At 44.4% G+C, this 23,524-nt stretch overlaps 1 protein-coding gene across 2 annotated transcripts in view; it reads left to right on the top strand.

Annotated features, from left to right (window-relative positions):
* C7 (complement C7) overlaps positions 1-23,524 on the top strand; it is a 60,319-nt gene that overhangs the window by 15,861 nt on the left and 20,934 nt on the right. For both annotated transcript variants that reach the window (XM_084833141.1, XM_084833139.1), the window contains exons 6-10: positions 9,899-10,037; positions 12,747-12,881; positions 14,690-14,933; positions 20,211-20,324; positions 23,174-23,340. In XM_084833141.1, the coding sequence (XP_084689267.1) occupies positions 9,899-10,037; positions 12,747-12,881; positions 14,690-14,933; positions 20,211-20,324; positions 23,174-23,340 (799 nt within the window). The remainder of the gene's footprint in view (positions 1-9,898; positions 10,038-12,746; positions 12,882-14,689; positions 14,934-20,210; positions 20,325-23,173; positions 23,341-23,524) is intronic.

Here is a 23,524-nt window from a genome sequence, read left to right on the forward strand (position 1 = left end):
TTCCTTTATAGTTCTCATTAGTGCAATGATGATAAAGAAGAAGCTATATAGTTTTTATATCATGTAATTCCAGTGTTCAAAGCATTTCACGTACATTCTGTTGTGGTGGCCATATGAAGCGTGAAGTTGACTTTTTCACTAGGATTAAGAGCCAAAAGCGCTTCTATAATGGATCATTGATGGCTTGACCAATGTAGATCCCATTTGTTTGCATGAAAACTGAAGATAAATAGTGTGGAGATATTATTATTAATAAGAACAACAACAGCAGCAGCAACAACAACAATATAATGTGTCTTAAGTTTTCTAGCTACTGTACATATTTATTTATTGCATTTATGTATATCCCGCCTTTTTTCCTCCTTAAGAAACCCAAGGTGGCTTACATGATCCTCCTCCTCTCCATTTTATCTTCACAACAACTGAGAGTCTGTGACTGGCCCAAAGTCACCCAGTGAGCTTCCATGGCCGAATGGGGACTAGAACCTGGATCTCCCAACTCCCAGTCCAACATTCCAGCCACTACACCACACTGGTTCTAGTAGACATGATACAAAAAGAAAAAGTGATAGGGAAGGAATAGGAAAGCAAGCTTTATTTGCATTGATAGATTTATCTATCCCATAGGTTTAGGGTAATTTGCAATATTTGCTGCCATTTCCTGCTCCATAATCGTAGGAGTAGGTTAGGTATTCTCTTTAATTACCAGGAAGTTCTATCATGTGAACCATAGCACACCCACCGCCGAAAACACACACACACACACACGCACGCTTTAGCTAAGGGCACTGCTTTGTAGAATACTTAGCATAGTACTTGTGAATTAAAAAAAAGGCACACAACACCAAAAAAGAGGATGAAAGAGGATGTCTCTTTCAATAAAATTTGCATATGCTACCTTATATGTACGGATGCACATTTAGAAATAATTATTTTAATTATTCTATTATATAGATTAAATATATATATATATATATATATATATAAATAAAATTATAATAATGTAAATAGAACTACACTAATCTCATCCTAGTGTGTGCCTTCTCAGTCTACTGTCCAGGTGCTATTGATGGGCAACTTTAAGGCCCAGCTCTTCTTTCTGGTGGTTCTTTATTTTTATACCAGACTTGGACAGGACAGCCATTAAAACAGAAGATGCCTTCAAAATAGTCCTCTGGCTGCCCTTCAAATAGAGGACTGCCCTCGGTAAAAGATGACACCTGGCCACCTTAGATCAGAGTTAATCCAGCCCTGTAAGAGACTAGATTATATAGTCTAGGTTATATAGTCTAGATTAGCATGTAATACTGTTTTAGCAAAACATTGATCTAATCCAGTCAATCAAACCTCCTGGCTATGCAAGGGAAGGTGAAGGATGCTTTTAGCTGAGTCAGGTGACAGCCGGTAGTCTGGAGGCAGAGCAAGCAGCCTGATGGGCAGGCAAAGTCTGCAAGTGTTGCAGAACCCAGAGTCAGAGAGACCACGGAGTGAAGGAAAAAGAGATTCTTTATTTAACGCGCGGGCTTAAGGCTGGAATCGTTTCCAAAGAGCCAGAAGCCCCGATTTACATTAGCACATTGGTTTTATAGACATTGTGACACATATGAAACGGCTCCTCCTCTCCCTCCCGCATGGGGTTGCAATCCTCAACATTTTTTTTCTTAGCACTATTGTTTATAATACAAGAACTGGGTTATAGGGTAGCCATGATAAGGAGAGAACAGAAGAGAACAGCAGAGAACAAGATATACAGTTGTATGACCTTTGACAAGATAAGGAATTCCTGTGTCTCGTCAGCTTACAACAATATATTCAAGGGAGAAAGAGCTCAGCAAGAACATGAAGCATGAGACTGCATGAGGCTACTTAGTCTGACCCCCGATATGGCTGCTACATTCCCCCCTTAAATGCATAATTTCATTACAATTATAGCATTTCTGATAACTATACAAAGCTTTTTGTGACATACATATTAGCCTCTTGTTGGGCTATTAGAGCATAGAGGGCAGCAGTTTTACTAGCTGAGACATAAAACAGATTGGTTAAACAGCGCATAAGACAAGGAACGCAGAGACATAACAGAACTTTTATGAACAATACTGATAGAATTAGGATGAACAATGCTTTTAAGCTAGCTAAGATCTGGAAGCCAAGGGGTTAACTAATTGAGCTAATTGTTTTGTCTTATTGTTTTGTTAGCTACTATATTGTGCAGCTTGTTGATCTGTTCATCTACAGCATTGCCATTATCAGTTAAGTTAAAACAACAGAGCTTTTGGTGTGTCTCACAACTTAAATGATGAAGAAGGAAGAGGTAATCTATACCAGCTCTATTTTCTAGAACTGCACCTCTTAGATCACGCAACTCTTTATTTAACAATGACAATGCTCGTGAGGTGGCATTTATGCTTTTGGCTAAGCTGCAAGCTAACCGGTTGATTTCCAGACCATCAGCCACGGCTAAACCTGGAACCTCAACTAGTGACATTGCTAAGGCCAATTTTTCTGAGTCAGAATATAACTGCACATGACTATTACAATTTTTAGTTAGTTGGAGTGCTCGAGGCTGCCGTTGACGGATTTTCTCGGGCTACAGGGGAAGAATTGGCACCAGTTCAATTGGCGGCTGAGGCAACATGGGTGGTTATCAGACAAGTTGGCAGGAATGAATGACCAAGTGCGGGAATTACATGTCTAAAACCATCCATGAGGCAAAAGTATGTGGGCATCATTAAAAGATATGTTTTGAATTTTATTACAGTGGAAGGGGGCCAGGGATAGCTTTGTATTTTCTGGAAAATTTTTGACAATTAAGCATTCGTGCACACGTAGCATTTGTTTCAGCAATGATGGGGGTGCGTAGAGTGAACTCTGTAGGGGGTAGGATCTTTGCAACTACGCCCCAATTAGCATTTTGGGAATAAGTTAAACTTACACCATAAACTTTTAACATGGTATCTTTTTGAATGTTCCCAGGATGTTTACAGACAGGTATTAGGCAAGAGATAATAAGCCTGTTTGCAGGTATACCTCTTGGCAAACAAAAATGTTTTATTCTCGTGATGTTAGCCAGGTGAAGCCAGTAATTATCAGCAAATCCCTGGGACAAACTTTCTCTTTCAGGGGCTGGCCCCCCTTTTTGCACCTTATTAAGGAGACACAATGCAACACTACTAACACTACAACACACATGTTTGATCTTCTTTGGGATCTGACCGTACGCTGGGCAGCTATTCACCTGGCAAGCTGCAGTAGGGTCTAGTCCCCTTCTTCAATTCTCCAGTTGCAGGTCTGACCGTACGCTGGGGGACAGTCTCCCGGTGTGTCCACAGTAAGGTCTAGCCTGAGTCTTCTTACTGCTTTTTCAGAATGATTTTTAAAGGATTTTCAGGATTTCTGTTTACAGTCTACTCTCCCCCTCTCGCTCTCTTGACTCGTGTCCAATGTATCTAGGGTTTAACTCTAGCTGCTTTCATAGCTGCGGGGGTGGAAAGTATGACAGTTCTGAGTTCTTTCCATCTGGGAGTCAAAGGGTTATTTTTCCCTCTTTAACTCATACTTTAACTCTTGGTTGGAAAGGATGAACTTCTGTGATGGGAATTGGGGGCTTATTTTTTTAAGACAAAGCGACGCTGGGCTTGAAGACCTTTGCTCAGTGTTTGGACTTCTTGTTTAAGGCTAACGTTTGCTTGCTCTTGATGCTGCTCCAGTGTCAATTATGAAGTCAATGTCACGGCCCCTCACAGTCAATATCACGGCCCCTCTCAAGCTGTCTCCCTCTTCGCCCATTCTGGCCTCTTTGGTTTTTTCCTTTGTGTATTTGATTTATTTTATTTGGGCATTCATGCCACTAATGTCCATCTTGTCCACACTGGGCACACTGGTTCTTTTTTAAGAATCTTCTGCCTCTGCTGGGTCTTCTTCTTTTCTTCTTTCATCCATGTCTTCTTGGGCCTCTGGGTTAAGGGAGGTATACTGGCGATAGGCATTTGAAAGACGCTCCAAGTACGCTCTGGGGCCTCGGTGGCACCTTGCAGCACTTTAGACACTTTGGTCATATTAACTGACTTCTTCATACCTGCTTTCATGGCTTCTAACAGCAGGGTTTGATACTGGGTGAGGCGCTCTAGCCCAACTTGTGTTTTGGGATTCCAGCAGGGGGGGGTTACTTACAAGGAGACTTTATTGGGTAACTTACAGCACACAGGCGTACTTAATTTTTGGATCAGACAGCTTCTCTGAACCATGAGCTATTGCGCTAAATGGGTTTTTATACTATACATGTTACCCATAACACTAGCAAACATTTTCAGCATAGGCTAGAAGTGTTTGGTTCTCAGGCACAGCTTCCTGTAAACAACTTCGCTTCCCAAAGTGCTTGATAACACTTTTTATTTATTAGTATGGGAAGACAAATTTTTTTTTTCTTTTGCTTTCTTTTTCTTTGCTGATCTGCCTGTATTGCAGATCATGTTTCAAACTTTTTATATAAAACTTTCTGCTCCATGCACCAGCCTTGTCTCTTTATTTGTCTTTTTCAAGTTAAACTTACTTAAACCTTTCTGCCTTACACTAGTCCCAATGACACACATTTGGGATAGGCTCTTCTTCTCCTTCTAGTTACATTTTCTTTATCTTAAAGAACTATTACATTATTGTGGCTACTTTATTCCAGGTAATAAGCTCCAGGCACAATCAGCTGCTTTTAATTTACCCTGGGGGCAACTATGGCCACGCTTCTTTTTTTACAATTTTTTTTTTCTTTGCCTCTTGCCTTTTCTTTCTTCTTTTTTCTATCTGTCTTCTCTATCTGTCTGCTACTTTCTCTATTCTTTCTTTTCTACTTGCTTTTGTCTTTCTTTCCTTGTCATCCATTGGGAACCACACTTAGTATTATTTGGAGTTGCAACTAACACTAATCTGCAAATATCACATATATTTTATGATATTTAAGAAATCATAAAATATATACAACAAACTTTTTCTGCAATTTAACACAATGAATGGAAAACACTTCTTGCATGGTAAGGCATGATGGAGCAGATCCAGCAATTATACTGGTCTTCTGGCTGAAAGCTCAGGGCTCATCAAAATCAAGGGAAAGGCATACCCACACACGCAGAGTTCTAGGTCACCATTTTTGCATCAGCAACTCTATGCTGCATGAGTTTTAGCAGAAGGAAATTTAAAAGTTATAAATCAAACTTAGCCTGCTGTACACTGAGCTGACTACAAACATAGACACATGGTCCACAGCGATGAGAGCTCAAGTTTATCAAAAGCTTCACAGCACTGTCCATGGCAAGTCTTTGACAATTTAAAATTTTAGTTCATGTGCAGAGTGTCTCTAAAAAGCCCAGATGATGATGGAGGCAAACAGAGAAGGCCCTGGGCAATGAAGATGCGATGTTTCCAGCAAAGGCTCTCCACTTTTGCATGAGTTTAAAAAGGGAAAGTGTGGCCCTACACCCCTTTTGACAGACAAGGGCCTTTAACTTTTTAGCAAGGCCTCTGTCTAAACAGAGCGGCACAGCTCAGCTCTCTAGCCGTGACACTTTAACCTGGGCAACTCCTCTGTAAATTTTATTTTATTTCTGTCAGGTTCTCTCACAGACATTTTAAAAACTTACTTTTTTTTTCTTTTCTAACCTGGTACACAAAAGCACTGAAACACTGAGTGCCGAAACTCAGGACGCTGGGGGTGATGGGCATCGCCTTATACTTGCATTTTTCAGGCAGCCATTAATCTTCGGGGAGGCGGTGGGGTGATTTGCAGGACTTCAAAGGCAAGCTTCTCAGTTTGTTTGTATTTGTAAATCCTAAGCTCAAAACAGGACATGATGAGGTACAGGGCCACCAAATTCTTGCTTTGGCACGGGCAACAAATAACTCGGGTTAGCTTTCTTCGCTGGGGTCTCAAACAGGAAAACAGTCTTAAAGTTGTAACATCACTGACAGCGTCAGCCAGCCAGCTACACAGATCTCATTGTTTTTCAAGACAGTTGCTCCAATATCTTCTTTTCTTCTCAATCAGGTTGGGTCTCCCAGCTTACACAGTTTATTGCAGCTTCCAGGAGCATGGCAGTAGCGTGATTTTGGCTTGGCCAGGAACATGCTGTCTGGTTTCTCGGTCTCTTTAGCACACACACTTAGGCAGTGTAACACTGGACACTCAAATCAGTGAGATTTCTTCATTGCAGGGAATCCCACGGCAAAAGCTTAATGGTTACGCTCTTCAGAAATCATATAGCTGATGGTCAGTAGCTACAGGCTCTATGCAATTCTAACACAGTTCAAAGCTAAAAACGGTTACCTTGACAGAGATCTTCAACATGGTCTTTCCGCTTCATTCTGCTTTGGGACAGTCTTATGGCACACTTTTCACTCGAAGAGGGGTCTAGCCTGTGCTCTGGGGGCTGATTCTTCACCTTTATTTTCTATTTTGCCTTCATCTTCTGGGTCTTCATTTTCAGTTTCCATTTCTTAGGGATTTCATCTCAATTAGGCGAGGTGATGATGTTGCACAACTCAGAACGTTGTGGGCAATTTTCCTGCCCCCCCTCTCTCGGCGCGCTAGGCTAACAGCTACTTCTTTGGCCTTACACTCTCACGCTCCCACGCTTTGTTAAAAGCCAGACTGTCCTGCAACATTTTTCTAATTAACAGCCTCAGATCTTGTTTTTTTTCCTCTCAGCTCGACCTTGAGCTTTTTGCTGTTTTCTCTTTCTATTCTGAATCTTTAAAAAAACACCTTTTTCTTTCTTTGTTTGACATACATCTCAAGGGGGTGCAAGGTTTGCTTCCCCCACCACCCATAGCCTCCCTCCTAAATTGAAGACAGACACAATTAGGGAATGGGAATTGGTCAGTGAGTAAGGGGTCTCACTGGCCGACACAAGAGGATTTTTCACACCACGCACTTTGCTACTGGCCTGGGCACCCGGACGGTCAACGGTATGCGTCAGAAACCGCAGTAGCCACTCACACAATCATCAATCTCTCCACTACATCCATATGTCCCTGCCACCCACTTTTCCCACTTTTTACCAGAGCGGAAAACGGCTTCCCCAGCTTCCTCAGCTTCCTACTGAGTACTGGCGTGCTAGGTACTGGCGCCCACTCGGGGGTGTGATCAGGCCCCCCTTCTACCCGCAAGGAGTAGGTTCTTTTGTATACGTATACCACCAACACTGACCTTCTTCATAAGGCGGGGCCCTCTTTTTTTCTGCCCAGTGGCCTTTCTCCCTAAAGGCGGGGCCCTCTTTTTCCCATATACTTGCCTTTCTCCTGAAGGCTTCCAATGTGGGTTTCAACTCAATTGCAGCTGCGATACAGGCAGGGCTCAAGTTCCTTCCTCCGCTTCCCAAGGTTCTCTTGCTGCTCGCTGCCGTTTGGGCGATCCCGGTGCAGGCTTTCTCCCATTCACTCGACAAAAAGGTCGGTGGCGCCAAGAAAGGGAGGCATGCGCCGAGCTCGTCCTCCTGGTGCGGCGATCAAGAGCAGGCAACTGCCACCTGTCTGGCTCAGAGCCTGCCACATCCGAGTCACGGCACCATTTATGTTGCAGAACCCAGAGTCAGAGAGACCACGGAGTGAAGGAAAAAGAGATTCTTTATTTAACGCGCGGGCTTAAGGCTGGAATCGTTTCCAAAGAGCCAGAAGCCCCGATTTACATTAGCACATTGGTTTTATAGACATTGTGACACATATGAAACGGCTCCTCCTCTCCCTCCCGCATGGGGTTGCAATCCTCAACATTTTTTTTCTTAGCACTATTGTTTATAATACAAGAACTGGGTTATAGGGTAGCCATGATAAGGAGAGAACAGAAGAGAACAGCAGAGAACAAGATATACAGTTGTATGACCTTTGACAAGATAAGGAATTCCTGTGTCTCGTCAGCTTACAACAATATATTCAAGGGAGAAAGAGCTCAGCAAGAACATGAAGCATGAGACTGCATGAGGCTACTTAGTCTGACCCCCGATATGGCTGCTACACAAGCAGCCTGTTCTTGACTCACTCAACAAGCTGCGTAAACTGAGCAGCCAGGCCCACCCATGTTTTATGCCAGGCAGATCCCTATAGCCCCTTGTGTCACCTGATAGGTGCTGAGATAGCAAGTGCAGCACCACCTCCTGACCTGCATCACTGGCAGCGGTGCTCAAGTGCAGCAGAAAATGAGCCAGAAACTCCTTCTTCAAGAAAACCACCACAATGATGCTCAGAATAGGTTTGATTCTGATTGCCAAAGTCTCCCGTTTGAAGTTTTCAGGCCTCCCAGGCTGGCTTATTGAGTTGCTATGAGACAGCAAGTTGTCCCCTCAGACTAGCTTTTGGGCCCTCCACCATCTGATCTTATGAGGTCCACTGTCTGAATATGTTGGCTCATAGGGATGGCCATGAGCTACTACCGCTGTCACTTAGCTTTGTAGATCTGCACCCAGTGGATCTACAAGAACATCTAGGTTTATTACTTCAAAGCGAATACATTTCAGATTTTATGCAGCCTGGTGGATGTCACGTTCCTACTAGGGATGGCGGAGAATTCCGCCACGGACTCCAGTGAGGCCAGATTTTAAAGAATCCGGCCCCCCAGAGTCTGTGGCGGAACAGAAGACTTACCCCCGCCTCTGTGTGGAATCCGCTTCGGCTGGATCCTCCGGCTCCAGATTGCCAGCGATATGGCCACCGTGCCGTATCGCCGGCTGAAGGCATGCCATATCGCTGGTCCCAGATGCCATTTGTGGCTGCAATCAGTAGTTCCCTTCAGCCAGTGATACGGCACAGCGGCCGTATCACTGGCATTGCGGAGCCGGCCGGCAGCTCCGCAGAATCGCCACGAAGCGGAGCCGGCCAAAGAGGATTCCGGGGGGAGGAACAGATCACCTCCCCCCCCATGGACCCCCCCCCCCAGACTGGCAGGTAGGGGATTCATACATCCCTAGTTCCTACGTCCTCTCCCTTCACAATCAACACACTCCAGGAAACAAGGCTTTGGGCGAACACTACTTTATTAGTTAATGACTAGCTTCTTTACAAATGCACATTCTAGGAAACTCTCAGACTGCATAGAACCAGCTAATCCACACATCCCCGAATATCAATAGAGGATTCAAAGTGGAAGTTAGAGAAGTTGCCAGCAGTCTGGGCATAAACTTCATGGCCAGACGTGTTTCGCAGGGATGCGCCTCCACCAGGTTGGCCATTCCCTTCCACGAGTGGCCAGCCTGGCAGAGCCCTGCCCCTAATTTTTCCCACTTCGTTCTGCGACAGACTGTAGCGTCCCTCAAGTCATACCCCTCGCCCTCCTCTTCCTCCAAAACTTGAGTTCTCATGGTGGAGGAATGGGGGAGCAGTTCAGCCTGAGCCATCTATGTGTTAAAGTCTTGGGAAGAAAGTCTCGGCGTATCTGGGCTTGCTAGGGAGGGTGCCTCCCTCTGTTCTTGCTGTTCCCATTCTGATTCCAAATCTGAGCTGCCAGACATCTCCACATAGTCAGATTCATCCCTGACAGTGGATGACTTCAGTTCAGAGCGAACACATAAAAAAGATGGAAGGAGACTGGACATTCTTGTTCATCAAGTTGCATTAATTTTACCTAGAAATGTAACTTAGCAAGGACAGTTGCCATAGAGATAAAATGCATTCCAATTAGCAGGTACTTGCTCTCTGCGGTTGACACAATCAGGAAGACCAGTCTTATTTTCCCTGATGTAGCACACTATGATCTTTGCTATGGCTCAGCCAGTACAGAATTTCATCATAAACAACCCTGCTCTCAGCATAATTTAGTTTTGAATGAAGTCTGCAGATGTACCAGTATTTAGTTACACAACTGACTGTTCCTAAATCCAATGAATATTTTAGTCTTTGTCACAACTCTGGTTGGTTGCAGCTTTGATGCCCTTACTGGTGAGACCAAAGCTGGAGTCATTCACACTAAGAGTTTTGGTGGCCAGTGCAGAAAAGTGTACAGTGGTGACCAGAGAAAATATTATCGGCTGAGTGACAGCGTCCTTGCTTACACATTCCAGGTGTGTTTATTTTATTTTAGTCATGGTGTTATCTTCAAGATTCTCTTAAAAAAATAATTTAAAAAGGGGGGCGGGCAGGGGGAGAAAATTTGCATTATCTTGAGAGTTCAGGTTGAATTACACTGAATGGACATAATACAGCAAAAATTCATTGCAATTTGTGGCCAGTTTAGACATTAAGCAAAAAAAGGGAAAAGAAAATGGGTAAAACATTACCTGAATACTAATATTTCAAACCTCATTTAAAGATGTATTTTGACCCAAAAAAAATGCATTTAAAGACAAGTTTTGAGAGAAACCACATTTAAATATACATATTTTGAGAGAAAATGCACATTTAAATATGCATTCAAATTAGGCTGACCATACGTACCATTTTAAACAGGACAGCACCGTTTTTTTCATATTTCCCAACCGTCCCGTCATTTTAATATAAATGTCAATTTTGTCCCATTTTTAATTCTTTGTAAAAAACTGAACACGTTTATCATAAGGCTTTATGCTAATCAATGCGTGCAGTAAAACTACTAGTGTGACGAAAGAGGAAGTTCCATGTACTTTACCCAGTCAGAGCCAAGCTTCCTGAGACGCCACCCCCTTGCTTGTCTGCAGTGGCGGGGAATTTAAGAGGCGGTCGCTAAGCCCCATTCAGCGTGTGGGAGCCAGGAGGGTGAGTCTTACTGTTATTTCGTTCCGCACATAGAGATTCTTTCTGCCCTACATTCAGTTTGATTCGGACTTTTCAGACTCATATTTCAGTTCAATGGGCTGTTAGCTATTTTTTTATTACAGCGGAACTTTCCAGTGGGACATGAGCATATACCGGCTTGTGATAGCAGTCGGGGTGTTCATTCCTTTTTTTTCTTCTTTTTTTTCTTCTTTCTTCTTCTTTTTTTCTTCTTTCTGGTGTATGTTTACGATTTTTTGCAGTCTGGCCAGTGCAGTCCTGCATTAGAGTGTTCAGTGTGGTATGCCATACAGATTTGTTTACTGCTCATGTGGTATTTTATAAGTATTTTATGTATGTATATTTATGAGTGTTTTTTGTGTGTATATGCAATAAATTAGTGTTATTCATTTGCGCCCCTTTCCATGTCCTTTTGCAGTGAGTTTAGGTTGTTTTTTAAGTCTCTTATAGCCTGAGATACCACAAAGGGAGCTGCAGTTGTTTTGTTAGATTGTGTAGTACACAATAGGAAGTACAGCACCTGTCGAGAGAATATTTTCTGTTATGAATGATATGTGGTCAAAGGAGAAATCTAGATTAAGTGTTAAGACAATGAGGGCTATGTTAGTTGTAAAACAAAATTGTGTCATGGAGTGTGAGAAGTTTTATGATAAGGTGCTGAAAGACCGAAATTTGCTGTGTAAGATTTCTTCATCAGAAAAATATTCATGGTACGATTGTGGTGAAATACAGTCCCCCTCTACGTCTACCTAAATTTTTATATGAGTTTTGTCACTGAAGAATAATTGTTAACTCAATAAGTTCATGTAATAAAACTGTTGTTATCATCTTACTTTTTCAAGAATATGAAATATTACATAACCCCATCCCGTTTTTGTCATCCCAATATCCCATTTTTGTTTCAAGGAAATATGGTCAGCCTAATTCAAATAGGTATTTGTTTATATATTTAAATACCTATTTAACTACACATTTTGAGAGGAACTTTTAAAAGGAATCCATTAACAGAATGAAATTATGTATAAAACATAGTTTTTTTTAATACCTGTATATTTTTACACATGCTAAAAGTGCACTCACTTGCCCCACCCCCAATCTTACTGCATGCACAGTCCCCATTGACATGGCCCCCCGCCTTCACATGTTTAGTGCAAAGGACTGAAGGGGACTTCTATATGCATTCAGATTAATATGCTTAGAAGCCTCTGTGCAATCAGGAACGCTGATCCAGAAGGGTTCCCAATTGCCAGGAAGCTTCTAAGCACGTTCACCTGAAGGCATGTAGAAGTCTTCTTCAGACCTCCATGCTAAACATACGAAGACTGGGATGGAACTGATGGGGTATTGGGGGTGGGTCTAGCATGTATACCCCCATATCCCATTCCCTTTTTTAGCTCTCACGTGTTCAGATGAACACTTGAATAGACAAACTCCTAACATGTGAAGGTGACATACACAGGCTCATCTATTACTAGCAACGACCAAGAGGAAGGGTAGTCCTGTATCCTTACCAATAGGAAGTGACATCAGAGGTCCAGGGACGCTGGATTAACCTGTGCAGTGCTGCTGCCCATAGAACTGCACAGTGCTTATCTACTCTGCTCCTGCCATCACCTTTCAGTGTCCACTGATAAGGACATGGGGCTTCCCTCCCCATTGGCTGTCATTCAATTTCAGCTGTCAAATAATTCCTCCAACCCAGGACTTCGTGGGCTGTGTGGGTAGCTTTAAAAGAAACATAGTCCTATGGAGGTGGGAGCCCCCACAGAGAATCTTGGCAGGAGGAGGAGCTATTTCATTCAATTACTGTGGCATAATTTGTGGGCTTTTAGTTTTAACGTTCAAATGTCTCACTTATCTTTTTGGTAGTGTCAGCTGTTATTGCACCTCCCCTTAACAAAAGGCCTATTGCGGAAACAACCCATACCTGTGCCAAGAAGTAGAATGTAATTTTACATATTTTCTTACTTCTTAGAAAAAATAAAAGATTTATAAATTACGGTGGTTGTTCCTTTTTATAGGTGAAAATTCAAAATGACTTCAGCGCGGAGTTTTATAACAGTTCCTGGGCATATGTGAAACATACAGCGAATCGTGTAACTGCAAATAATTACCACCACTACACAACATCAAAAACTGAGGAAAACTATTCAAAGGTAAATACACCTTTGTGCTCTTCCTGTCCAAGTAGTGGAAAGATCAGAACAGAATTTACAGAGACACTTTCCTTGGAGGAGAGATGCTAGAAATGTATAGGCTGTGTGTGTGCAGAAGCAATCACACAGTGACATCCATCTGCTTTTACAAAATCCAAGATCTCCCAGTAGTCTTGATGAGCCTGCCAGGCTAGACAAAAAACCTGCTTTCATCCTAGTAGGTAGCGTGAGCATTCCAGGGTGGATTTAGAAGAAGAGCGTTGAACTATTTTCAACCTGAGGGTCACATTCCATTTCAGAGCTCTCGGGGGTGGGGGGGACATTCCAGTGTTGCATAATAGGAATTATTAAATATTGCTGCCTTCTTTTAAAAGCGCAGTTAGCAGAGAAAAACAACAGGCAGAACAGAATGAGTGTTTACTAGTCCCACATGCACACAAAGGCTAAAGAAAGGAGACCACACACTTCTTTAGTGAACAAAAGGTAAAATCATTTACTCACAGTTTCTTACATAAAAATGCAGGTATAGCATATAGTTTCAGACAAAGTTACTTCCTGTAACTTGCAGATGAAGTTGCAATATTCCCAGCCAAGGCCAAATGCAAAAAGGGCTGGGCTAAAAATTCCAGCATAAATTCCATGTTAAAGCCCTTACTGCCAGTAAATAAGCCATAGGAGAGGCATCTCAACCTTTTAGAATGGCGGAAAAAGTTGCACAGATGCTAGGAAACCTCCAAACAATTGGTGGTCAGGGGGAAGGGGATGGAGCCAGCAGAAAGGGGTGTAGCTACTTGGGGAACCTTGGAGGGCTGGATCGGGACCCCAGTTGGGGCAGATTGGGCCTGCAGTTCTGTACACCTGCTTTAGAACAACAAAAACAGGAAAAGGGATAAACCCAACGTCGCACGAGTGGACTTCGGCTCACTCTACTTGCTCTCCTTCCCCTGCAGTCCCCCATATGCAAGGAAGCTTCATGGGGGAGGGAGAATCCATTTTCCCAGTGGTTTCCCTTCTGCTGGCAGACAGCCAGTATTGGATACAACCCAAATATCCCTGTAATTAAGCCCCTATTGTTTAGCATAAGCTGCCAGTCTGGACAAAAACTAGGCTAGGACTCAAAACTCCCTATAGCTATTTCATGACACCCAAAAGTGTTCAAAACTTACAGACCTCGATCACGAGCATTCCCCCGCTCCCCCCAATGCCGCATGGCAAATGACTTTCAAAAACTGAGGACAGTTGCAAAAGCAGTTTGTGGTATTTCTGCTGTTAAAAAAGATTAAGAACCTCAGTTAGCAAGAGCAAGTACGTGGGCTAAGTTCTTGATTGTAGAGCTGTATTTAACTCCTTGCCTGGTAGCCATAGGCAATAGGGGATTTCATGCAGGTGACTGGCAGGCTAGTGGAAGAGGGACAGATCATCCAATCTGTCCCTCTACCTCATCCAATTGGTAGAAGGCCTTAAAAAAAATAGCCTCTGGTAGTAGAATTTTGAAGCATGCAGAATCAAGCAGTCAACAAACTACTGCTCATTCAGTGCGTCCCTCCTATAAATGCTGTTCTGCCATCATGAAACTGCCTGAGGGAGAGGCCAGAGCTCAGTGCTAGAGCAAAAGCTTTGCATGCAGAAGGCCCCAGGTTTGATCCCTGGCATCTCCAGGTAGGACTAGGAAAAAATCCTGCCTGAAACCCTGGAAAAGTTTCCACTGCCAGGCAGTGTCGACAATACTGTGCTGGACAGACCAAGGGTCTGAGTATTAGGCAGCTTCCTATGTTCCTATGTTGACTTCTTTATTTTTGTCTTCCTAGAGTAACCACCTCATGGTTATTGAAAACAGTGTGGAAGTTGCTCAGTTCATCAATAATCGGCCAGAATTTCTAACTCTCGCTGAACCTTTCTGGAAGGAACTTGCTAACCTTCCCACCTTTTATGAATATAATGCATACCAAAAATTAATTGAGCATTTTGGAACACATTTCCTGCAGTCTGGATCTTTGGGAGGATATTACAAACTGCTGTTTCATGTGGCTACGGATAGTGCCAAAGCAAAAGGTAGTGTGTCAGGAGCAATACGACAAATGGGACCAATTCCCTAGGGAGGTGGTGGGCTCTCCCATGCTGGAGGCATTCAGATGAAGTTGGACAGCCACTTGTCAGGGATGCTTTGACTTGGATTCCTGCACTGAGCAGGGGGTTGGACTCGATGGTCTTGTAGGCCCCCTCCAACCCTACTATTCTATGATTCTATGAGTCTGGGGAGCCAAGCCGGCAAAAACTCACCAAGCGTCACCCCCCAAACAGAATTCTCTGACATACCTAGCCCTGGTTTTTGTTCTTCAGCCTCTGATTCACCCTCTGCATGTAATGAAATCAGACACTGGGGGTTGGTCAAAGGGATGTTATTGCAGGTTAGCTGCTTGTGTAACCCCTTCATGGATCACTACCTTGTTGTGGTGAAGGGGCTTGCATAACTCAGTGAAGCCATAAGCTATGCTGTGCAGGGCCACCCAAGACAGACAAGTCATGGCGGAGAGTTCTGACAAAATGTGGTCCACTGGAGAAGGAAATGGCAACCCACGCCAGTATTCTTGCCAAGAAAACCCCATGGAACGTATCACAAGACTAAACGATATGACGCCAGAAGATGAGCCCCTCAGATCGGAAGGTATCCAATATACTACTGGGGAAGAGAAGAGGGTATTTCCAAGTAGCGCCAGAAAGAGTGAAGCGGCTGGGCCAAAGCCGAAAGGACACTCAGCTGTGGATGTGTCTGGTGGTGAAAAGAAAATCCGATGCTGTAAAGAACAATATTGTTTAGGAACCTGGAATGTAAGGTCAGTGAATCAAGGTAAGCTGGAGGTGGTCAAACATGAGATGGCAAGATTGAACATCGACATCTTGGGAATCAGCGAACTAAAATGGACAAGCATGGGCGAATTTAATTCAGGTGACCATTATATCTACTACTGTGGGCAAGAATCCCTTAGAAGAAATGGAGTAGTGCTCATAGTCAACAAAAGGGTGGGAAAAGCAGTACTGGGGTACAATCTCAAAAACGATAGAATGATCTCAGTACGAATCCAAGGCAAACCATTCCACATCACAGTAATTCAAGTCTATGCCCCAACCACTGAGGCCGAAGACGCTGAGGTTGATCATTTCTATGAAGACCTACAACACCTTCTAGAACTAACACCAAAAAAAGATGTCCTATTCATCATAGGGGATTGGAACGCTAAAGTAGGAAGTCAAGAAATCTCCGGGATAACAGGCAAGCATGCCCTTGGTGTACAAAATGAAGCAGGACAAAGGCTAATAGAGTTTTGCCAAGAGAACACGCAGATCACAGCAAACACTCTTTTCCAACAGCACAAGAGGCGACTCTACACATGGACATCACCAGATGGTCAATATCGAAATCAGATTGATTATGTACTTTTCAGCCAAAGACGGAGAAGCTCCATACAATCAGTAAAAACAAGACCTGGAGCTGACTGTGGCTCAGATCATGAGCTACTTCTTGCAAAATTTCAGCTTAAATTGAAGAATGTAGGGAAAACCACTAAACCATTCAGGTATGACCTAAATCATATCCCTTATGAATATTCAGTGGAGGTGATGAATATATTTAAGGGATTAGACCTGATAGAGTGCCTGAGGAACTATGGATGGAGGTCCGTAACATTGTTCAGGAGGCAACAACTCAATCCATCCCAAAGAAACAGAAATGCAAGAAAGCAAAGTGGCTGTCTGATGAGGCTTTACAAGTAGCTGAGGAAAGAAGGGAAGCGAAAAGCAAGGGAGAAAGGGGAAGATCTATCCAACTGAATGCGGAGTTCCAGAGAATAGCAAGGAGAGACAAGAAGGCCTTCTTAAATGAACAATGCAAAGAAATTGAGGAAAACAATTGAATGGGAAAGACTAGAGATCTTTTCAAGAAAATCGGAGATATCAAGGAAACGTTTTGTGCAAAGATGGGCATGATAAAGGACAAAGAAGGCACGGACCTAACAGAAGCAGATGAGATTAAGAAGAGGTGGAAAGAATACACAGAAGAACTATACAGTAAAGATCTGAATGTCCCTGATAGCCATGATAGTGCGGTCACTGAACTTGAGCCGGACATCCTAGAGAGTGAAGTCAAGTGGGCCTTAGGAAGCATTACTAACAACAAAGCTAGCGGGGATGACAGTATTCCAGCTGAGCTATTTAAAATCCTAAAAGATGATGCTGTTAAAGTGCTGCACTCAATATGCCAACAAATTTGGAACACTCAACACTCAACAGTGGCCACAAGACTGGAAAAGGTCAGTTTACATTCCAATTCCAAAGAAGGGCAACGCCAAAGAGTGTTCAAACTACCGTACAATTGTGATCATTTCACATGCCAGCAAGGTTATGCTCAAAATCCTACAAGCTAGGCTTCAGCAGCATGTGAACCGAGAACTACCAGGAGTACAAGCTGGGTTTCGAAGAGGCAGAGGAACTAGAGATCAAATCGCCAACATTTGCTGGATCATGGAGAAAGCAAGAGAATTCCAGAAAAACGTCTATTTCTGCTTCATTGATTGTGCTAAAGCCTTTGATTGTGTGGATCACAACAAACTGTGGCAAATTCTTAAAGAGATGGGAGTACCACGCCACCTTACCTGTCTACTGAGAAACCTGTACGAGGGTCAAGAAGCAACAGTAAGAACCGGACGTGGAACAACCAATTGGTTCAAAATTGGGAAAGGAGTACGACAAGGCTGCATATTGTCACCCTGCTTATTTAACTTATATGCAGAATACATCATGAGAAACGCCGGGTTGGATGAATCACAGGTCAGAATTATGATTGTGGGGAGAATTATCAACAACCTCAGATATGCAGACGATACCACCCTAATGGCAGAAAGCGAAGAGGATCTCAAGAGCCTCTTGTTGAGGGTGAAAGTGGAGAGTGCCAAAGCTGGTTTGAAACTCAACATTAAAGAAATGAAGATCATGGCATCTGGCCCCATCACTTCCTGGCATATAGAAGGGGAAGAAATGGAAGCAGTGACATATTTTATTTTCTTGGGCTCCAAGATCACCGCAGACAGTGACTGCAGCCATGAAATTAAAAGACGCTTGCTCCTTCGGAGGAAAGCTATGGCAAACCTAGACAGCATAGTAAGAAGCAGAGACATCACCTTGCCGACAAAGGTCCATCTAATCAAAGCTATGGTTTTTCCAGTAGTAACGTATGGCTGTGAGAGCTGGACTATAAGGAAGGCTGAGTGCCGAAGAATTGATGCTTTCGAACTGTGGTGCTGGAGAAGACTCTTACACGTCCCCTGGACTGCAAGGAGGTCAGATCAGTCAGTCCTAAAGGAAATCAACCCTGACTGCTCCTTGGAAGGACAGATACTGAAGCTGAAGCTCAAATATTTTGGCCACCTAATGCGAAGAGAAAACTCCCTGGAAAAGACCCTGATGCTGGGAAAGATTGAAGGCAAAAGGAGAAGGGGACGGTAGAGGATGTGATGGCTAGATAGCATCACCGATGCAATGAATATGAACTTGAGCACACTCCGGGAGAGAGCGGAGGACAGGAAGGACTGGCGTGCTTTGGTCCATGGGGTCACGCGGGGTTGGACACGACGTAACGACTGAACACGACGTAACGACTGAACACATGCTTGTGTAAACAGGTCCTGGGAATGATGCCAGTTCAGAGGGAAGAGCTCTAGGCATTAGTGTGAGCCCACTGTGGAACACCTGTGTTCAGTCTTGGATGGAGACAGAGTATATAAAAACATGGAATAACATGGAATAACAATGGGGTCCTTGGTGGCAATTGTGGGATTTCGAAGTATTTGATAAAATTATCTATAGACCCTATTACCTATTAGACCCTAACTTCAAGGCCCGGTTCTTCCTTCAAATGGTTCTTGATCTTTATACTGGACCTGGACTGGACAGCCCTTGAAATAGAGGGCAGTCCTCTGGCAGCCCTTCAAATAGAGGACTGTCCTTTGTAAAAGAGGAGATGTCTTAGATTCCTGCACTGAGCAGGGGGTTGGGCTTGATGGTCTTATAGCCCCTTCCAACCCTACTACTCTATGATTCTATTAATAAACTGCCTGCTTATTCTTACATCTAAACAAGTGAGCATTTCCAAAATATGATTCTCCATTTTTTTTTAATGTAGGAAAAGTTATGTATTCTAGTAACCACGGGCACGTTCAGTGGGGACGTTCTCCTGAGCAAGATTTACTGAAATGAGTGGGAGTGGCACATTTGAACAAACATTTACTTGGATCGGCCTGGTCCCACACTACCACTTTTGCAGGCTGAGAGTCAAAGTAGCCCTGCTGATATCTTAAGACCTTGCAGAGGTGTTTTTTTAAAAAAATAAACAGCAGGCATGAGGGGGGTGGGGTGGGTAGAAGACCCCCACACCCACACACAGGAGGGTTACAAATGGAAGATGCTGTAGCAGCCATATCGGGGGTCAGACTAAGTAGCCTCATGCAGTCTCATGCTTCATGTTCTTGCTGAGCTCTTGCTCTCTGAAATATATGTTTGTAAGCTGACAAGACGCAGGAATGTCTTATCTAGTTAGCAAGGCTAAGGTCAGAATAGTGGATATCATGTTCTTGCATATTATGTTCTTGCATTGATCCTTCATTGCATAGTCAGAGTTAATGATTGTATCTTGCACTAGGTTTGAGCATTTCTCTCTCTAGGCCCTGCATGCTGGAAATTTAAAATCTGAAGTCAGTGAGCATTCCATGACATCACAGCAGCTCCAATAATGGTGGGAGGGGCTTCTTTTCACTAAAAGCTCTTGAAACCAATATATTTAAAAGTGTCAGATACTGTCCACTACAATTATATTTGATATTTATTCTCTTAGCAATTTGGCAAAATCACTGTGGGATAAATTGAGAGTGCTAGGTCTGTTCTGTGTACAGAAGGCCTTTTTTTCTGAGGGTTAAACTATATGCTACGTTAAATGCATAGCATGTTGCTAATCTCAACATTTTTTTCTACTTTAGTGCAAGTGCGTGGGTGCCCAATCTGGACTGGGACCACCACACATGGGTAGGGGTGGTTAAACCTTCCCACCCAGCCTCCCCACACACTTACACTAAGGTTAAAAAAAAGGGGTTGGGATCAGCTAGACATTACGCATTTAATGTATTGTGTAGTTTAACCCTGACTTAGAAAGGCTGCTTATGTGATGGCACAGAACTAGGCTATGTTGGGGCGCAATCCAGCAGAAAGTTCTTCTGCTCGTTGGAAATTATTGCATTGATCCTTCATTTCATAGTCAGAGTTAATGATTGTATCTTGCACTAGGTTTGAGCATAATAGACATGCACAAATGCTCTTCATCAAGCAAGAATTACATTTTCGCAAAGAAGTCGAAAAAAGAATGTGAAAAACTGGATGAGCTATTGCAGGAATCTTCAGGTAAATGATTGCATGTACATTCTTGAAGGATAAAAAGAGGACAGGAGGCATGTCTGCAGGAAAAAACAATGGAGAAAAGAAAATGGAGAAATTCCAGGTGCCTATAGAAAAATCCCAGATGCCTATTGACTACAAGAGAAGCCCCCGAAGAAGGAAATCAGCATTTCTGGAACACATCAGGCCAATATAAAAGAAGTACAATAAACCTTTTTCTATAAGCACCTGGGATTTCTCCATTGTCTTTTCTCCATTGTTTGTTCGTGTCTATTCTTGAACCAGCTTTCCAGGGGTAGTATCCAATGGAGCCCTTGTGCAGGCGGCCCATGCCCGCTGGCCTCAGCAGGTGGGCAGCCCTACCGCCAGTGATGTAGCGCTTCCGGGGGGAAGCACTGCAACAAGTGGAAATGCTCGTTTCCGGAAGGGGCGAGCCCTGCCCCTTCCAGAAACAAACATTTCTGCTCATTGTGGCACTCCCCCCGGAAGCACTACCTCGCAGCCACTGGCGGGAGGGGCCGCGCGCACGCTGGCAGGGCTGGCCACGTGTGCACCGGGGCCCGGAGGCTTGGAATGTCCACAGAAGGGCCCCGTTGGACACTACCCCAGGTTAATGAACTAAATATTTCACCAGAGCAAGCAGAGTTGGGCCCCTGTGTTTTTAAGCGGGAATGTCAGCAGGCTAGTGTGCCAGCTGTGTCTCTGTAGTTATCCGTGCCCTGGTAACATCTAGATTAAAGTACTGTAATGTGCTTCATGTGAGGCTGCCTTAGAAGAATACCTGGAAACTTCAACCCAGGCAACGCGTAGCAGCCCGATGGTTGACTAGCTGCATGGAATAAGTGTTAAAACATATTAGCCAGTTAAAATGGTTTGATTTTCCCAGGCTTTGAGTGAACCATTTTGTTAGCCTTTTATTGCCGACGGTGCTGCTTCACTTCGTTGCGTGTCTCTCCGCTTAGTGGCATCCTGTCTGCCGCTCTCTGCACCATTGGGCAGCTGTGCTGGAGCCAGGGGCGTTTGGCTCCTTAGACTCTGAGGAAGGTGTTGTGAGGATCTAGGCTGAGGCGTGGCAGGCTTAGGATCAGTGTCAGGAGCCTGGTCCAGCCCTATAGCAGGGGCAGTACTGGCACCAGGTTTGGGAGAGTCCTTGGACAAGACACCCTCGGTGGCTCCTCCACCCTCAGTGAGTCCACCTTCTGCTCTTGCTCCTGGTCTTCTTTCTCCCCGTGGCTCCCACTTACTTGCTTGACCGGCAGAGAGCCTGCGAGCGAGTGGATGGTGGCATCTCTTGCTCCTCTTCCTCACCACCACTGTTGGTCCAGAGCGAGAGGCAGGTGAACAAGCAGGTTGCAATGGTGACGAGGAGGAGCAACTCCAGAGGGTTCTTGTCAGTGGGCCCCTGCTTGGGTGTGGGCCCTTAGCAGATGCCCAAACATGCCTACCCTTGATGCTGGCCCTGAGCCTGTGGCTCAGCCACCTAATTCTCCCCCAACTCTTCCTCTGAGCTTCCTCTGAGCTTGAGGCTGGGGCCATGTCATGTAAAAAGGTAAAAGGTAAAGGTGTCCCCAACCAGTCGTGTCCGACTCTAGGGTGTGGTGCTCATTTCCATTTCTAAGCCAAAAAGCCAGCGCTGTCCGAAGACGCTTCCGTGGTCATGTGGCCGGCATGACTGAACACCGAGGTGCACGGAATGCTGTTACCTTTCCCGCTGAAGCGGTACCTATTTATCTACTTGCAATTTCTTGCTTTCGAACTGCTAGGTTGGCAGGACATGTAGTCCCTTCTTAACTCAGATTTTGCTGCTGAGTGATATAGACATAATAGACATATATGCAAATAAGCGCGTTTGCAAAATTGCACACATTCACATATATGCAAAATGGGGCCATTAATGGCCCGTATACACAAGATTACAGGCAAGCAAATTTTCAAAACGTGGTAATCACGGAGCTTTACAAGGCCGCCTGGGTGAATGTAGGTGGCTCAGCGAGCGGCTGGGAGCTTGAGTGTGGGTCCTGGTATGCACAAACAGGGGCATGGGCTGGGTGGCCTGGAGATCCCAGGTGGAGGGGGCACCCATCCCTGTGCTCTCCCTGGCACTGGTAAGTCACAAATGCACACCACCCCTTACTCACGCTGCTGCCATGTACCAGCAGGGGAATCCCCACTGTTATCCCTGATCTAAGATTGGAGATAGCAGTGGCAAGTTGCTGTCAGACGGAATTCCTCTACGGAGCGGGGCTTGGACCCTAAGCCTTGTCTTTGGAGGAACCTCAAGAAGCTGCATGCTCCAGATTGGGATGTCCCTTGGGCCTGATTAGACCAGTGGGCAAGAGGTTCTGCACCCCTGGTCTAAAGGAACCCATCATGCCATAGGATTTCCTGCAGGGAGCAAAGTCAGCCCTCTGCTTCCTTTCCACATCTAGTTCCAGCACAGACTGCCTAGTACACAGGGAGACTTGGCTTGCTTCTATTGCCTTGACCCCAGGCTCAGCACATTCCTTGGGGATGGGGGAGTGCAAGATCAGAATGAGCCATCTCCGCCCTAGACTATACCTTCTTAGGCCATCGCAGCTCCCATTAAAACACATCAGCAGAATGTGACCGGCAATCCGCTGTCTATTGTCAGATCTTCGGGACTTGTTGCTTCCAAGCGTCTACACCGACAGCTTTACTTATAGAAACCTTAGAATCCAGAATTGCACAGTTAAATCTCTTTTCAATCAGAAGCCCTGGGCTGTGAGGGATCCCTGAAAGGCCATGTAGACTGACTGCAAACACATAACACGGAGTCTCGGACAATAGAAAACGCTGAATTTTTTTAATATGCTGTACTACACATGTTCTTCCAGGTACCAGCAGCCATCAGATTAAAGCTGACCCCTATGTAGAGGGAGGTAGTCCAGGAGAAGTGGCTGGCCTAGTCTTCTTGGACATGCAGAATCCTGTTGCAAATTCTGATCGATATTCTCGTTGGGCTCGATCTGTGACTCTCTATCCTACCGTAATTAAGCAAAAGGTAAGAGATAGATTTCTTCCCTTGATTCGACGAGCCCATTTCACCCAGTCGAAAGGCAGGGATTCTCAGCACTTGGGAAGGGATCAGTGGGATGGTGGTTGCTGACCCTGCTTCTGACCTTCACGAATTGATCCGAACTTCTGGACAGAGCCTGCACGTGTACAATTTGCACTCATGTCGGCTT

This window comes from Heloderma suspectum, chromosome 2 (genome assembly GCF_057233095.1).
Source record: "Heloderma suspectum isolate Gila_16-S chromosome 2, 16-S_ref, whole genome shotgun sequence".
NCBI classification, from domain to species: domain Eukaryota; kingdom Metazoa; phylum Chordata; class Lepidosauria; order Squamata; family Helodermatidae; genus Heloderma; species Heloderma suspectum.